This window comes from Eublepharis macularius, chromosome 10 (assembly GCF_028583425.1).
Source record: "Eublepharis macularius isolate TG4126 chromosome 10, MPM_Emac_v1.0, whole genome shotgun sequence".
Taxonomy (NCBI): domain Eukaryota; kingdom Metazoa; phylum Chordata; class Lepidosauria; order Squamata; family Eublepharidae; genus Eublepharis; species Eublepharis macularius.
Window position 1 is genome coordinate 66,837,284 of NC_072799.1, and position 18,573 is coordinate 66,855,856.

Below are 18,573 nucleotides of genomic sequence, written 5' to 3' on the forward strand. Positions count from 1 at the left end.
ATATAATAGCATCTATGGAGCAGGCCTTATCTAATAGGATATCTATATTATGAAGTTATTTTATACATCATTGTAATAGTTTCCCTCATAGGATCCTGGGAATTGCAGCTTCCTTATAGGGATGGTTATTTCAGAGATCTCTAGCCTCCCCATTCCCGCCCCCCCCGGCATTCAGTTTCTGGAATTCCATAGGAGGCACCACAGGCACTTCCACACCAACATTTTGTTCTGTATTTCATTTGTTTCTGCCAAACTTCATTTTGGATCAGTTTCAGAGGATGATTCTGTACTACAAGCTTTCCCCTGCTTTTTTCATGTTTTGTCTAAGTTTTCAAGCCAGGTTTTCCTTTACACATTGGAGTCAGTGAAAGATTGCTTTCCTCCTACATCAGGGCTTTCACTACTGCTGAATCTGCAATGTGCTGCCTCAGTAGTTTTTTTCCCTCACAACATCAGTATCTTGACATAGTGAGCTTCTGTGTAGCCCTCCACCATCCTCTGTGCCTTTAAAATTGGCACCTTCCTCTCCCCCAGTCTGCTCTAACCCACTAGACCAGACAGCTCTGTTTACCCATGGATGAGAGAGAGGAGTATGAAGGCCCACACCGTCTTTTGAGAGGAAATGCTACATCCAGGAGTGAAAGACTCTTTGGCTTGGTGGATCTGGAGGACTCAGCCCTCTACCACCCTCTCTTTCTCTTCACCCACACCCTTTATTTATTTAGCACTTCACTCTTTTCTCCTTTTTTATGATTTGTAGTGGTGATGGTGGGGACATCTCCCCCTCCCCAGTGCTGCTCTCTGGTCCTGTCAGTAAGATAATACCTTGCTGTTTCTCCTGGCTACCAACATTAGAATGGATGTAAAACTCAGACCTATACACAAATGTTAGTTTTAATAATAAAAGCATCTGCTCAGGTAGCACCTTGCAAATTTAAGGGGATCAGGTCATAGTGGCTGCACGTGAAGAAACTACCAAAGCATGGAATGACCCCATCAGAGAGAGGGGCATAAGGCAAGACTGGTGGTTGCCAGGAAAGAGCACTCACAAATGGGGGTGCAGATAGGGGGAAGTGAACATGGAAAAGGATAGGTAAATATGCCAAAAATGGTGCATCAGGACACTGCTACATCAGTATTTTGACCACTAGCAAGGCATTAAAAAATGGAGAGAACAGAGACGGAACAGAATGAAAAAATGGGGAAAGGGGTGTGTGGCCAGGAATAGAGATCCTTTGTGTCAGGGCACTAGGGAATGCGGCAAACTACACAGACTCGGCAACCCTGATGAATTTTTCATGGAGACTTTTGTACAAAGGTGGTTCTAGAAAATACAGGGAAAAAGCTGGCTTGAAACGAGCACAGCTGAAGTGATGGCAGGCATGCAATGATATATGTAAGGTCAGGGGAAACCCCATGTTGTTAAAAAGCCAAGCTGGAGCAATAAGTCTGTGCAGGAAATGACAAAATTGTGTAAGTCCTGTACTATTTCCCTTTCTATTCAGTATCAATATTTTAAATACAATTTAATTTATGTAAGTTATCAAGCTCAGTGGCTTATTTCTTTGCCTAGTATTCCCAGTGACAGTGAAATCCTAAGCAGAGTTACTCCAGTCTAAGACCACTGAAACCAATGGGCTTAGACTGCAGTAACTCTGCTTAGAATTTCACTGCAAGTCCTCACTTGTCATAGTGCCCAGAAACCTCCCCAGTGAACCAGAATTCCTTTGTACTGCAAAGAATTTTAAGAAGTATTTGAGAGCACACAGTTAGTTCACACATCGACTTGGTTCAAAAATACACAAAGCCATAACATGAAATCAGATATAACACAAAACTAGCATGATATAGTGGTTAGCAATGTCACACTAGGATCTGGGAGACCCTGGTCAGAATCCTCACTCTACCATGGAGGAACACTAACAGAACAATCCTAAATAGAGCTGCACCCTTTTGTGAGTGACCAGTCATGTTCAGATAAGTCACAGACGTCAAATCCTTGTTTGCTGTTTTCATTGCTCTTTTCCCTACTTCCCCTGAAGAAACTGAGCTGATATCCCAACCGACGTTATAGGTAGAGCCACATCATGGTATAAACAAGGATGTCTGCATTTGTACACCACACAAAACCATGGTTACAACGAACTGTGGTTAATAAACCAATTTCAAACCTAGGTTTGGCTCTTAATTTAATTTAAATTTGTTTAATTAAAACATGACATCTGAACTGAACCATGGCCTTTGAGGCCAGTGCATCACTGCACAAACTGAGTGTCCATTTTAGAGCACAGCCTGCCCTCCCACTCCTCACTGAAGGGGACAACCCATTGTTTGCGGCAAGTGCTCTTCAAGGGAAGGCCATCTGCCAGTACAATTCTCATTATAGAATTCCTGAATTCCCTGGACCACGTTGGTCCAGCTCGTAGAGAGTTTCTATAGCATTTTTGGAAGTATCAAAATGACATGTAGACATTTAAGCGTCTTTCCTGGAACAGACTTATGTGTCCTCCTGATTGATCCTAATGGCGAGAGGATCCACTGGTGCAGAGTGCAATGTGGCATGGGCGGAGACAACTGTATGGGGAAATGGTGAAAGCACAAGAAGTGCCTTGCACTCATGAAAGAAGCCCTTTGGATTCTAGATCTATTCTTTTTGCTCATATTTGCTGAAGAAGTTACACTGGCCCATTATATGTTAATTCGTTTATTGTTTTCTTTGCAGAATACGACAGTGACCTTCTTCAAGACATTTATTCTGAGACCTCTGGCCACTTCCGAGATACACTGATGAATCTTGCTCAGGTATTGTGCAAACAGGGATTTTTCTATTAAAAGTAAAGACAGGGAAACATTTTCCTATTGTTCAAAGATAGTTTGAGTTTTAAGTTCACCGTGTCTAAAATAAATTTTGGAAAAGAAAAAAAACCATCAACCGTATTATTTTGAAACAGACTGGTTTTTTTACTGCTGAAACTGATAACTTCCACCTTCTTTCCATAGGATATTTCCACATTCAAGTACTTTTTAAGAAGTACTTTTAGCAAGTTCAATTTTTTAAAAAAACAAATAAAAAATAAGATAGCCTCTTTAGTCCTGCTCTCTTCCCAATATTATATAGTAAAATATGATACAAGGGCAGAATGTGTATTTAAAATGCATCTGGGTAAGGTTTGTGTATACAATAGAGTTTGTGTTATATATGTGTGTATACAATAAAATAAAAAATAAAAGTGGACTGCTTTGTGTAAATTACAGAGACTGAAGGAGTGTGAACATATGATATAATTATGAAGCAATTATGAATAGAGATGGGCATGAACAGCAATACGAACAAAAAAAAGCCATGAACAGCCCAATCTGCTGTTCGTGAACAAGCTGTTCATGAGGCCCTATTCTAAACGAACAGGTGGTCATTGCAAGCCTCATTCGTTGCTGTTCGTCAAGCCAGACAGTCTGGCACCTGCAATCAATTCCCTTGGCAACTTAGGCAGGGATTGTCTGAACTCTGTCAGAACTCCTGCCGTTGCCCTGGAAACCCCAATCTAAGCCCAATTTAGCTTGATAGGCAGGCTTTCCTTTCAAGTGTGGAGCTCAAAATTTGTTACAAGGGAGCAAAGACCAGGGGAGAGGGGGGGCTCCCAGCTCTGGCTTTGGAGAGGGAGAAACAGCTGCTGTTGGCAGTTTGATAGAGAGAGTGCAATGGAGCTTGAATTTTCTTTTTATGTGGTGGGATAGAGATCTACCCCTTCAGGTTCCAGGGCTGCTGCCAGGCTCTGGGCCAAGCTATTATTTATTATTGGTACCTTTCCTGCTGCCTGCTCAGGTAAGGTTTCTGGGAGTGGTGCGGTAGGGATCTATCCCTTCAGGTTTCAGGGCTGCTGCCAGGCTCTGGGGCCAAGCTATTATTTATTATTGGTACCTTTCCTGGTGCCTGCTCAGGTCAGGTTTCTCGAAGTGGTGCAGTAGGGATCTTGACTTGGATGATGGCTGGAGGACAGCCTGCTGGCCCCCACGAACAGCAAACTACGAACATGTTCATGAACAGGGCCATGTTCGTGGTTGTTTGTGAGCTCCTGTTCGTGGATGGCAACGAACAAGGAACATCATGTTTGGGGTTTTTTTCTGTTCATGCCCATCTCTGATTATGATGCAAAATTATGGTGCAATATGCAAAGAAGCCACCTCTGAACCTTTCCTTTAACTGAGTAATACTACTAGCTACCAATACTCCTTACTAATTCTAGGGCTTCTAAGGCAAAACATTGGCATGAAATCCCAAGCTTTCCCCCTTTTTTTTTAACAAATTATATCTGTTAATTTTTCCAGGGAACCAGGCAAGAGGGATATATGGACCCTGCTATGGCTGCTCAGGATGCTATGGTATCAGCACATATTTGCAGTTTTAAATCCTTTTTGAAGTATGATTTAATGTAGTAGCCTTTTGCACCTCATTTATCTTTTAATGGTCTAGGTCCTCTGGGAAGCGTGCCAGCAAAAAACTGGGGAACACAAAAACATGCTGCAAATGATTCTATGCAACAAGAGTTACCAACAGTTATGGATGGGTAAATATTTTCATCACTTCTGCAATCACACTGCTTAACTATATGAACAAGTAACTGAGTAAAGCAATACAGACCTTGGCTGAAAGTGAGACGCTACTTCTGAAATCACTAATGTTTCCAGAAGCCCTGAGGGCTATATTAGCATCACACCCAGGGCTTTTTTTCAGCTGGAACACAGTGGAATGGAATTCCAGAACCTCTTGAAAATGGTCACATGGCAGGTGGCCCCACCCCCTGATCTCTAGACAGAGGGAAGTTTAGATTGCCTTCCACGCCGCTGAGCGGCGCGGAGGGCAATCTAAACTCCCCTCTGTCTGGAGATCAGGGGGCGGGGCCACCAGCCATGTGACCATTTTCTCCGAGGGCAACCCACTGAGTTCCACCACCTCTTTCCCCCGAAAAAAAGCCCTGATCACACCAAGTGGTTGCTGTTCTAAAGCTACTTCACACATGTGAACAAGCTGCTCCCCGCATCTGGTATGAGATTATACTGAAGAACTTCCATGGACAGGTTGGCCATCCTTCACACATGAGAATAAATGCTTTTGCTACTTTAAACTGGTATGATATCCACACAAGGAAATCATCCTGTGTACATTTAATATAAAACAGCAAGATAATGGGCTCTTTTGACAAATTCTCGCTTTGGCCAAATAATTTCTCTAGTGATCCCAGTTAGTGTATTTATTATTATTCCAGCAGAGCATAAGCATAACTAGAAGCTTGATCTAATTAATATTCTTTGAATTGTTTTATCACTACAGATTGTCGAACTATGTGCTATTCTCCACTGAGGTTTTGCTGCCACTTGGCTTCTTAACGGCATCATTTTTCCCCTCCCTTACGCATAGTAGTATATGCCAGTTGTTCATCTCCAGGAAAAACTCAATAAAACTGGAAGAGTAACGACTGGCAAATGATACTGCGTATGAGGGAAGGAACAGATGCAGTTAAGTTCAGTATGGAAAAGCTCCATGTTTCTTAACCATAGAACAAATATTGTTCCCAGAAATGAACATGATGTTAACTCAGGGTAAACTCTTAACCTTTGTTGAAAAAAAAACAGCAAACCAGCAATGGAGTTAGGCACCAGTGTTTGACAACTGCATTAACTGCTCATCACTCATAAATATACGTTTTCTTTAAGTTTTTCAGGAGTTTCAGAATATCTCTGGACAAGACATAGTAGATGCCATTACTGAATGTTATGATGGATATTTTCAGGAACTGCTGGTAGCAATAGGTAACAAAATCAGTTTTATGTTATAATCTTACTATTGTATTCATCAACTGAACTAAGTGTTGGTGTACTTCTTTCCTATTTTTATTTTTTATTTTATATAAGTGACATGTCTCAAGTATATATTACCACAGCTACAAAAGTGAACAATTGAGATTTGAGCTGAGAAAAGTATCTAGTGCATCTGCAAAAGTGCTACAATAGCCTTTCCAACCAAGAGCTCTTGCACCTACTGACTAGGGAGGAAATTGCTACTCCCTCTGAGAGAGCAGTTAATTGAAGTCTTTGTTTTACTGCTGCTGTTCCTACAGAATTGCCGTGTCACCTTGAAGAAGTCTAGAGATCTTGAAAACTAGTGGCAATGGGTTTAGACTCCAATGTTTTAAGTGATATAGAGTTAAGCCGTTTATCTTTCTGTACCTCAGATTCTCTCTGTCAAGTAACATCTAACTGATGCATCTTTGACCTAGACACATCCTGCTGTTCTAAGGGATTGGTTGTGTTTGACTTCCAAAGCACTTAATAGAATGGAAGATACAAGCCCATTCATTGCCAGCAGCCTTTGAAACAGTTACTTCTAAGAAGAAATTCTTTTTGTAACTCCATTAGAGAGTTCGAAAGCAATATTTCACTGCCAACACAAGCAGAGAAATGTGAGAATTACTGTGAAGTACCAGATTTGAGAACTGTTCACCCAATAGAATTCCCCACCCCCACCCCCAAATTCCAACCACCTGTCGTAAGTACACATCCCAGAAAGGATAAAAGAAAATGGGCAGAATCATTTTATTAGAGACATAAATAACAATTACTTTTGTCTTACTGTAATAGAGAGGTTTTGAAGACTGTAACACCCTGTTGTTTGATTTTGCCCTCAGTTCTGTGCATGAGAGATAAAGCTTCCTATTTTGCGTATAGACTTTATAATGCAATTCATGTGAGTATGTACATAATTTAAAAGAATAGTTTTACTATGCTCTTGTTTGGAACTTAGCCAATACTCATTCAAAAGTGTTAAAACTGTCATATTTAAAGTGCTTGCTTGCTTGCGGGGTTTATGACTATCATGTCAGCTTCAAATCCCAAACCTGAACATACAATACACCCTCACTTTTTAGAATGGCTTGAGACACAAAGTACTATCTATTCAAAAGTAAATTCCACTGCACCCATGAACACATGGAATGGTCTTATACTGAATCAGACCACTGGCCTATCAAGCAGTGGTTCCCCAAGATCTTATGCAGATCTAGTCACATCACCTGTGACTAGATCCTTTTTATCAGAGATGCCAAGAGTAGACATGGGCATGAATGGGAAAAAAATTCTGAACACCCTGTTCGTTGTTCATTGCCATCCATGAACAACAAACAGAACCGAACATGTCCCAGAACCGAACATGTCCCCTTAATGAACATGTTCAGTGTTCGTGTTCGTGGCCCTTTAAAGATCCCTTTAAACTATCAGCTGGCAGGTGGCAGGGGGGATTCCCCCTTGCCACTGCCAGCTGATAGTTTAAAGGGCCCTTTCCTGCCACATGCAAGGAGCAGGACCCTTTAAACCCCCCACAACCCCCTGCCCCCACCCCTCTGCTCCACCCCAGTGCTGCTGGGCTGCTGCTGCCATGTGCGGAGAGGATCTCTCCGTCCCTCTGACAGCGGGCAGAGTCAGTGCTGCAGGCCGCTTCTGCCCACTGTCAGAGGGATGAGGAGGCTCGCCTCATCCCTCTGACAGTGGGCAGAGTCAGTGCCGCTGTGGGAGCACTTCTGCCCGCTGTCAGAGGGATGAAGAGAGACTCCCCTGGTCCCTCTGACAGTGAGCAGAGTTGGTGCCGCCATGGGGCCTCTTCTGTCCACTGTTGAGCCAGTGCCACCGCAGGGCCGCTTCTGCCCACTGCCAGAGAGATGAGGAGAATCTCCTTGTCCCTCTGACAGCAGGCAGAGCCAGCGCAGCCACAGGGCCACTTCTTTCTGCTGTCAGAGAGATGAGGAGAGACTCCCCTGGTCCTTCTGACAGTGGGCAGAGCCGCCGCCGCCACCGCAGGGCCGCTTCTGCCTGCTGTCAGTGGAATGAGGCAGAACCAGCACCGCTGCAGGGCCACTTCTGCCCGCAGTCAGAGGGACGAGGAGAGACTCCCTTGGTCCCTCTGACAGCAGGCAGAGCCAGCACCGTGGGGCTGCTTCTTCCTGGTGCCAGCAGGATGGAGAGATTCTCTCCGTCCCTCTCGCACCAGGAGAGCCAGCACCGCCCCCTTTGCTGTCATTTTCTCTTCATAGTGAAATGACAGCAGGCAGAGCCAGCACCGCGGGGCTGCTCCTTCCTGGTGCCAGCAGGACAAAGAGATTCTCTCCATCCCTCTCACTTCGGGAGAGCTGGCACTGCCCCCTTTGCTGTCATTTTCTCTTCATAGTGGCAAAAACTGTACTGCCTGTTGGAAGCTACTTCAAGGGGTTACAAAACTGACCTTCCGAATGACCAATACCCACCAAATTTGCAGGGGACATAGTACTCACTGTCCTCTGAAGACCCCACAAGTTTCAGAGAGATTGCATCCCAGGAAAGGTATGATCCATGGGTCCCCTCCCTTTGCTGTCTATTTCTCTTCTGAGTGGCAAAAACTGGACTGTCTGCTGGAAGCTGAAGGGTTAAAGCCAGAAGGAAAGCCAGAAGGAGTTCAGATAGAGTTCAGTCCTTGCCCTTGCCAGGGGAATTGATTGAAGGCGCCTGAGTGTCTGGCTTCCCGAACAGCAGCCAAACGCAACGAACGAGGATTGCAATGACCACCTGTTCGTTTGGAATGGGGACTCATGAACGGCCTGTTCGCGAACAAACGGGCTGTTCGTGGGGGGTTTTCGTTCGTATTGATGTTCGTGCCCATGTCTAGCCAAGAGCTGAATTTGGGACCTTTGGTATGCCAAGGAGCTGTTCTACAAATGAGCCACAGCCCCTCCACAATTTGAATTCAATGGGACTCAGGGAGCAATCCTAAGCAGGTCTATTCAGAATTAAATCTCATGTTATTCAATAGGAAAGTGCCATTAAGATTGCAGGCCCAGGACTGCAGTCTTAGAAATGCTTCTATTTAAATAAGTAACATGATAGGAGCCCCTTGGCGCAGAGTGGTAAACTGCAGTACTGCAGCCCAAGCTCTGCTCACGACCTGAGTTCAATTCTGGTGGAAGCCGGGTTCAGGTAGCCGGCTCAAGGTTGACTCAGGGCCAAGCTACACATGACAAATGACACTTGAATGGCAAGTGTATTTCTCCCTGTTCACTTTCACTCCACTCAATCCACTTGCCATTCAAGTGTCATTCGTCACTTGTAGCTTGGCCCTCAGCCTTCCATCCTTATGAGGTTGATGAAATGAGTGCCCAGTTTCCTGGGAGTAAAGTGTAGATGACTGGGGAAGGCAATAGCAAACCACCTCGTAACAAAAGTCTGCCAAGAAAATGTCATGATGCGACATTCCCCCATGGGTCAGTAATGACTCAGTGCTTGCACAGGGGACTACAAGATAGGAATACAGATAGCACATGGAAGAATAGAAGTACTAAAAATTCTGCATAATCATAGGGGAGAATATTGGTGAGGGGCCATGGCTCAATGGTAGAGCATCTGCTTTGCGTGCAGGTCCCAGTTTCAATCTTTGGCATCTCCTGTTAAAAGGACCAAGTGATAGATGATGTGAAAAACCTTGAGCGGAGACTCCAGAGAGCTGCAGCCAGTCTGCATAGACTGTACCAACCTTGATGAATTGGTCTGATTCAGTATAAGGCAGCTTCATGTGTTCTCCATTCAGATAAACTGAGGTTCTTCTACTTTAAATCCTAGCTAACTCAACACATGCATCTGCAAGTACATCTATTAATGGGACAATGTGTTTGTATATGCCGTTGAAAAGACCGCATTCTTCAGGGCCTCTTTTGCCCTCTGGTGTGGAAATGTGAAAATACAAATTGTGTATCTTAAAACTACGCAATCTAAAAATATTACAGATGTGTGTGTACTTCATTCTTTTAAGTTTTCATTTTTGAGACCTGCTAAAAGGCCAAATTGCAGCACCAGGTCATAAGCAACCCACAGATATATATGCCCCAAGGTGGTAACATTTATGTTTCATAAAACATATTTATTTATTTATTTAGTTTTTTGTTTGTTTGTTTATAAATTTTGTACCATGCTTTTCTCTCCAATGGGGATCCAAAGTGGCTTCCATCATTCTCTTCTCCATTTTATCCTCACATCAGCCCTGTGAGGTAGGTGAGGCTTAGAGCATGTGATTGAACCTGTTAGGCTGAACCTGTGTTTCCCAGATCCTAGTCCGACATTCTGACCAATATACCACATGCCTGCAATTTGCAAAGTTTTTTGTCAAGTTAATTCCACTGCCTTGGAGACCCTGAGTTGGGTGGACAGGCAGCACAGAAATGTTTTAAATAAAATAAATAAATAAATGTAGGGTGAATTTGCATAATTAATTTTCTTCCTTGAGTATATTCAAGGAAGCAGGGCCTTTTTTCAGCTGGAATGCGGTGGAACGGAGTTCCAGAACCTCTTGAAAATGGTCACATGGCTGGTGGCCCCGCCCCCTGATCTCCAGACAGAGAGGAGTTTAGATTGCCCTCTGCGCCGCCAGCACAGAGGGCAATCTCTACTCCCCTCTGTCTGGAGATCAGGGGGCGGGGCCACCAGCCATGTGGCCATTTTCTCCAAGGGCAACCCACTGAGTTCCACCACCTCTTTCCCCAGAAAGAAAGCCCTGCAAGGAAGAATTTGTAAATCTGTGAAACAACTATAGCAGTGTGCTTTTCTAGACAGATTAGGCACTAATCTGGACAGAGTGGTGAACAAAGTCAGTGTTATTATTATCCCTACAATACTTCTGAAGAGCTGGGGCTGAGAGGAGCGGCTTACCCAAGGCCCCCTGCAGAGTTCAAGTAGCAGTGGTAGTCAAATAGCAGAGTGCTGATGCAGAACCCAGCCACTTAACCACTATTCTACAGCAGCCCAAAGTAATATTAGTGCAATACCTTTTATTAATACATGATGTAGCCTCGTTAACCTTAAAGCTGGCAGAGCAATTCTGAATAATCCGCTAACAGTGCCACCTTAAGCAATGTCACACCCTTCTAAGCCTTTTAACGTCCATAGACTTAAAATCCTGTAAGTCTGCCTAGGGTTGCGCTGCAGATCTGTGACTTCTCAGAATCCTAGACCCTGTGTTTTGCCTGTGCATTAAATCGGTACAAAATAAAGTGAATTGCAACAGATAAGTCTTCCCCCCCCCTACAGTTCTATAAAAGACTGGGGAGAATGTGGCTAGCAGCATCAAATTCAGAGACTATTCCCAATCCACAAACATTATGACACCAAACACCAATGCATTGTCATAATTCATGCTGATGTTCTGTGTGCACATGTGCTCTGCAATGTAGCAAATAAATATTGTATGTTAAAGAATTTGAAAGCCTACATAAGTTATGTGTTTACATGTAATGGGTTTTCCCTGTAAGATTTTAATAGGCTAATGCAGGCTAATGAAGTATTGTTTGGACTGCTTTGTCCATTAGATGTCACCATTGCTTCATGAAAAGTCGAACTCGTCTTGCCTGGAAACAAGTTGGGTATCTGGATATTAGATGATATATAAAGAGTTTCTAATACCACACTCCTTTATTTAATCGTATCTCGTGATTAAAGGAAGTAATCATTCAGATGAGCAAAGATTAACATTGTATTGAAAGTATTTCAAACAGTATCGTGTGTGAAAACCACACAGCTAAACACAATGGAGGAGAGGGAAAGAGCGAGATAGCCGGATTAATCCATGTGATCCTTGTCATGGCACCTGCTTGCTTATTGAATCTTAGGAATACAGTCCAGAGGGACTTGAATAGAATGGGGAGGGGGAGCTTCAGGTTGCTCCCCACTAGCTAACTAAGTGGTGAGCTTCTCAGGCTGGTGCATCACAGCCACGCACCCTTGGCTTGGCCACAGACTCAGACTTTATTATGTTCCTCAGATTGGACACCTCTATCTGTGACTTTATAGGAAGAAAATCTCACCCTTTGGGAGAAACTGACAGAAAGTCAGATCTCTTTGAGATCCCATCTTTCTTCCACTTCCTCAGTGCAGAAGATGCTTTAGAAAAGCCCAGGAGGCCTCTTGCTTTGGCATCTGCAGGAAGTGCAAAGTAGGAAGCAGCTGTCTCCATTATAGAAGCTGGCTTGGCTTGGAACTTTGTAACATTATGGCCATTTCCACACACGTTGAATAATGCGCTTTCAATGCACTTTTGCAATCCTTTTGAAGTGGATTTTTTGTTCCACACATGGAAAATCAGTTTCAAATGTTCACTAAAGAGTATTGAAAGTGGATTATCCAACGTGTGTGGAAGCAGCCTATGTTGACTTTCCCAACATATTGCGATTAGCCCTGCCCACCACAGCAGTCAGTTCATGATTGGCCCTGCCTCCATGGCAGGCACTTTGTGATGGCACCCACCAGCATCCACTGAACTCTCTCAAAATTCCAAATGTGTCCCCAGGCTGGAAGAACTGGATACACATTTAACCTCCACTCCAACAATGTCCAAGTATCTTCCTTTGCCTTTTCCTCTACATTCAGATGACTGCCATTCACTTCAAAGGGAAAAAAAGCAAAGCATAGCATTTGGAAACTTGCAATGCAGACCAAATCTGTGCATTGCCCTTAACGACAGAGATCTCATGTGCAACAGAGATGCCATATGCATAGGGTATTCTGCAACTGCAAGGCATCGTTTCAAATATGTCATCCCTTCACACACACATCACATCAATGGGCATTTTAATGGCCAAAATCTATTAGGAAGTTCTCTGACTGAAGCCCCAGTGTGTGCCTCACTTGGTTGCAAGTGCAAGAGAACTTCCAAATAGAGTGCACACAATCTGCTTAGTTTTAAGAGTCCGTCTCAGGTACTAGCTAAGAAATATATAGCCAAAATTGTGATTGTGTCACTCAGTGATGATAACAATAACAACAACATTCAATTTATATACTGCCCTTCAGGACAACTTAATGTCCACTCAGAGTGGTTTACAAAGTATGTTATTATTATCCTCATAACAATCACCTTGTGAGGTGGGTGAGGTTGAGAGAGCTCTGAGAGAGCTGTGGCTGGCCCAAGATTGCTCACTGGCTTCAAGCAGAGGAGTGGGGAATCAAACCTGGTTCTCCAGATTAGAGTCCCACGCTCTTAACCACTACACCAAAAAAGGAAGTTAGTCTCAAACCTATTTTAACTAGGCTGACTACTTATCATTCTATCTAATATCATTCTATCTAATATTATTTGTGAAATTTTCTAAAGACAATGAGAACAAATGATTTTCTCAAAGCAACAAATGTAACTTCAAGAAGAAATTGCTGAGGTATCGGCCACTTCAAAATATTTCTCCTCTTATTCCACCCCTTTGTATGTATACAATAATATTCAGAAATAACTAAAGAACCCTCTTTGACAACCTTTCTCAGTAGTGTATTTCATGACTCCCTCGTCATGATCTACTTTTGGGTACATGATGAGTTGGATCCACCCAGCTTTTTTCACTCAGTCTTGCTCAAGTCCCTTTCTTATTATCATCCTGTCCCATATGGCTTTTGTCCATGCAGGTCCCATGATGCCCAGAATAGCCTTTTGGGGGATCAAGGGGGATCCCTTCCTCTCTTTTTCACTAGTGGAAAAGCAGTGTGGAGCCATCCCAGTGTTAACATACTTAAGTTGTGCAATGTTAATAAATACAGCCATTAAATTTCTGTCCCCTCTTTCAGGAATTAGGATTCCATAACAAAACAGTTATAAGGATTCTGATTTCTAGAAGTGAAAGAGATCTGATGAATATAAGACAACGATATAAGGAGAGATATGGGAAATCACTGCTTCATGATATCAAAGTAAGTCTCTAAGTCACTGCTTGATTCGGTGTGGTTTATGGGTTGGAATCATTTAGCCACTGAGAAGTCAGCATTGCAATCTTCAGCTACTCCCACGCAATCTTCAGCTACTCCCACCTGGGCTCTCAGGTACGCTTCTATTTGGGGCCCAAATCGCCCCACTGCAAAGCACAGGAGCGCTCCCAGGCCCTGTACAATGACATCACTTCCCCAAAGTTATGTCATCGCACCACCCTGGGAACATGCAGGGGTCTTGTCCATGAGCAAAGACAACAAAGAAGGTGAGTGCCAGGTCCCCCCCCCCCACCACTGGGAGGGTAAGGAGGAGACCTGGCAATGCTAGATCACACAGAAGAAGGCTCAGTGTCCTTGTGCCTGCTCCCACTTTCCACACATTTAGTTAATCTGTGGAGTGGTCACATCACATGTACAGGGCTGCTGTTCCAAAATCGCACCAAAGCTCCTGTAAACTAAACTCACGTGCCTGATACAACTCTATGCACAGTGGGTGCATTATGCCACAGCAATTCTGATGTCAATAAGGCAGATCAAACTGAAAACTCAAAGATCTTGGGCAAAAACTAGGATGCTCCAGTTGCACATGCCCTTAAATACCTTTGTTTCCTTGTGGGCCTCCCCAGAATCATATACAGTGAACTCGATGTATCAGGCCCAGAGTACAGGAAAGACACCTACAATCTTCAGTGTTGTTATAGAGATTTCAGGGATATATTCTTGCATCCACTCTTAGTTCATGCCACAAGACCAATATCTTATGTAAGTGGAGGGATATGAATGCTCTCCGGTTACTTCTGCATATCCAATTCCTTCTCAGTCTACCTGTTATCTGGCTGGGAGATGCAGATGAAGAGGTACCAAGTCCACCTGGCTATGGTTGCTGCAGTTCATAATGTGTCTTATATTTCTTGCCCCAGCCAAATGGGAGACAGGCTGTGTAGTCACACCTGCAGGGGGATCTAAAATTGCTTCTAGCATTGGTTTCTTACCCAGATAGTAAAATATGGGGAAATCATTTCATTCATCTTGGCTGCTCTGTTTTCCAACCCCACATACGATGCTCAGAAAATCTTTTCACGATGCCTGCCCTCAACTTCAAAACAGCCCATTAGACCATGAAATTATGGTGTGTTTTTTTTTAAGTTTGACAAATATTTCTTTATCTTACAGCATTTTGCCTCTGGACATTATGAAAGTGCTTTACTTGCCATTACTGCTGGAGATGCTGAAGATTACTGAAAAGAAGAAAACCACTTTGGAAATTGAAAAAAGTTATAAGCAGTAATTTTTTAAAATAGTAATCAAAATGGAAGACCACATCTCACTGTAGATTATTACTTTAATATGACCTAGAGTTAGGAATTTTTTTAAACAAATGCACAGCTTTCAATGAACAGGCTATTTACCTCCTTTTTTGACTTTCAGAATGTATTTGACAAGAGTCAATTCACTATCCATCTACTCCTCACTTTTGACAGTGTTTTACCATAGCACTGTGTGAAGAACCATTTCCTAATCATTTATTCCTATACCCCTAATTCTCCTTATGCAGGTCTGTTTCTAAATTGGAATTGGACTCTGGAAACATATCCATTACTTAACATATTGGCCACATAGCCTTTTCTTAAGAAATCCTAGCTAATGTTGTAGCACACATATACACACTTAATATAAAATTCAACCCTTACAACAGCATTTCATTAAAAGAACAAAACTACCCAATAACCAAGCACTCCGATTAGGCTGGTCGGGTAGATCACAATTTTTTAATATAATTTTTATAACAATTTTGATAACGTGATTCTTCAAACTTCTGTGCTGAGAATTCTGCTCAGGAATAAGATACAAATACAAAGCTTTCCTTCCCCATCCTCCCCAGTATATCCAATTTAATCCTTTGAACTGTTTTATTATCCAGTAACACAACAACACTGTAGCCTTCTAGGTCTACTCCTTAGCAGTAAGAGATCTTTGGAGAATGGGGCAAAACTGGACATCCCTGTACTATATGTCAAATAAATCGTGCAATTTTAGCAATTGCAAAGCAAACTGAACAGAATATTGATAGAATTGTTACTTGTAAAGGGTGTTGTGTCCCATTTACACAAGTCAGACACACAAATTACTAATACTAAGATATGTTTAAAGGGGCACAATTAAACTAAATTATGAAGTACGATATATTTGTTTTCTGGCTTTGAAACTGCTGAAATTGGCCCACTAGTAGCTTGTTCTGTATGTTAGCACCACCCAGAATTATTCTTCATGAGTCCTTCAACTTCTGCAAACTTCCAATACAAGCTATAGCTGATACTGACTGCCTGTTCCTAATGATAGATTGGGTGTTCTGCTTCTTTACATACCGCTCAGCTCCCCAATAAGCATCCTTTCCGAGTTGGCAGAGCTGCTAGCGGATATGGTGTTGGAGACGCTTATTATTGTTGTGAAGGACTTCAACATCCATTCTGGGTGTTGTAAGTCAGGCCCGGCCCAGGGATTTATAGCTTCCCTGGGAACCCTGGGTCTCTATCAAATAGTGACAGGCCCTATGCATGAAAAAGGCCACACTTTGAATTTTATATTTTGTACTGAGCCTTTGAGGGAAAGGCTTCTTTCAGCATTGGAGATTCGGCATGAACCATGGTCAGACCATCATCTGCTGAAGGCAAAAATGAATATAGCCCCAACACCCCACAAAATGGGGGGTCCAGTTAAAATGATTCTCCCACAAAGGATCTTTCTAAAGCGTGGAACATAAAGTTCCTTGAAGCTATTGACACCATTGTTTCTTGTAGACCACTCCAACCCTTGGGATGGAAGCCAGTCCTGTGTTTGACCATGGAGCTGGGTGACCTAAAGAGGGTTGGATGATGCCTAGAAAGATGATGGCGGAAAACTCGCACAAAAACTGAAACAGCATGCTACAGACCCCATTGGAGGGCCTATGAAGCAGAAATGAAAGTGGCAAAGAAACATTCTTTCTCAGCAACCTTTGAATCAGCTAGTTCACAACCATCCCAATTGTTTAAAGTATCTTGACATCTTCTGACCCCTACACCTGAACCTTTACAGTCTCAAGAACAGATAATTAGCTATGCGGCTTTTGCTAAGCTTTTCACCAACAAAATAGCATGAATACACTCTGATCTCGATGCTAGCTGTAATACAGGTGAGCTGGGAGAAATGCTTAATGCACGGTCTGGCTCACATACAGACTGCCTTGACCCAGTTACAATGACAGATCTTAACAGGATCCTGACATCTATGAAAGTCACTACTTGTGCACAGGATCCTTACCCATCTTGGCTGTTAAAGTCAAGTAAGGATTACACTGAGGACTATTGTAAATCGACTGTTAACTCAGGGCACCTTCCCCAGTCTGCTCAAACAGGTGGTTATCCATCCGCTAATTTCAAAAACCATCCCTAGACAAAAATGGCACGGCCAATTATTGCTCAGTCTCTAATCTGCCCTTTCTAGTCAAAGTGATTGAGAGAGCAGTAGCTGACCAACTCTAGGTCTTCTTGGATAACTCTAGTGCTCTGGGCTCTTTTCAGCCTGGATTCAGATCAGGTCATAGGACAGAGGCAGCTCTAGTAGCTTTAGTGGATGATCTCAACTAATTATAGACAAAGGCAATGCCTTCTTATTGCTCCTATCCTGGATCTATCTGCAGCCTTTGACACAGTAGACCATGCTATCCTATTGAGATATTTAGAGACAAAGGGGCATCAAAGGGTGTGCCTTGGACTGGTTTAAATCTTTCCTCATGGAACAAAGGGTTTCTGTTGGAGATCAGGTATCTCCAGAATGAGAATTATCTTGTGGAGTTCCACAGGGTGCAATCTTATCCACCATGTTATTCAACTTCTATATAAAGCTTTTAGGAGAACTCATTTGCAGCTATGGAGTTGGATATAATAACAACATCCGATTTATATACCGCCCTTCAGGATGACTTAACACCCACTCAGAGCAGTTTATAAAGTATGTTATTATCCCCACAAGAAAACACCTTGTGAGGTGGGTGGGGCTGAGAGAGCTAGAAACTGTGACTGACCCAAGGTCACCCAGCTAGCTTCAAGTGGAGGAGTGAGGAATCAAACCCAGTTCTCCAAATTAGAGTCCCACGCTCTTAACCACTACACCAAACATATCAATATGCAGATGGCATCCAACTCTACATCTCACTATCCAAATCTTCATAAGATGCAGTAGAAATCTTGGGTTGCTGCCTGACAGCTGTGGTCAAATGGCTGAAAACGAACAAATTGAAATTGAACCCAGAGAAGATGGAAGTGATGTTTGTTGGGAAGGGAGAAATCTTGAAAGACATTGAATTGTCTGCTTTCAATGGAGTTTGTCTGTCCCTTGCAGACTCAGTTAAGAGCCTAGTGGTTATACTGGATCAAGCACTAATACTAGAAAAGCAAGTTAAGACAGCTACAAAAAAAATATTCATTCTACAATCTAGCCTGAAAAAAGGTTTCCTACCTCGACATGGCCAATCTGGCCACCTGGATCCATGCTATGGTAAAATCAAGATTAGACTATTTAAATACACTATACACAGATCTTTCAGCTAAGAGCCAAGCTACAAGTGACGCCTGACACAGGTTGGACACTTGTCAGCTTCTCTCAAGTTTTGATGGGAAATGTAGGCGTCCTGGTTTTACAGCTTGGCTCTCCATTACAGCTGCAAGACCAGGATGCCTACATTTCCCATCAAAACTTGAGGGAAGCTGACAAGTGTCCAACCTGTGTCAGGCGTCACTTGTAGCTTGGCTCTAAGATGCGTAGGAGACTCCAGTTGGT

At 43.0% G+C, this 18,573-nt stretch overlaps 1 protein-coding gene across 1 annotated transcript in view; it reads left to right on the forward strand.

Moving 5' to 3' along the window:
- ANXA10 (annexin A10) overlaps positions 1–15,825 on the forward strand; it is a 52,758-nt gene extending 36,933 nt beyond the window's left edge. The window contains exons 6-12 of the mRNA XM_054990305.1: positions 2,723–2,802; positions 4,327–4,380; positions 4,472–4,565; positions 5,713–5,808; positions 6,684–6,742; positions 13,618–13,740; positions 14,929–15,825. Coding sequence (XP_054846280.1) covers positions 2,723–2,802; positions 4,327–4,380; positions 4,472–4,565; positions 5,713–5,808; positions 6,684–6,742; positions 13,618–13,740; positions 14,929–14,997 — 575 coding nt within the window. The 3' untranslated portion in view covers positions 14,998–15,825. The remainder of the gene's footprint in view (positions 1–2,722; positions 2,803–4,326; positions 4,381–4,471; positions 4,566–5,712; positions 5,809–6,683; positions 6,743–13,617; positions 13,741–14,928) is intronic.
- Positions 15,826–18,573: the final 2,748 nt, after the last annotated feature.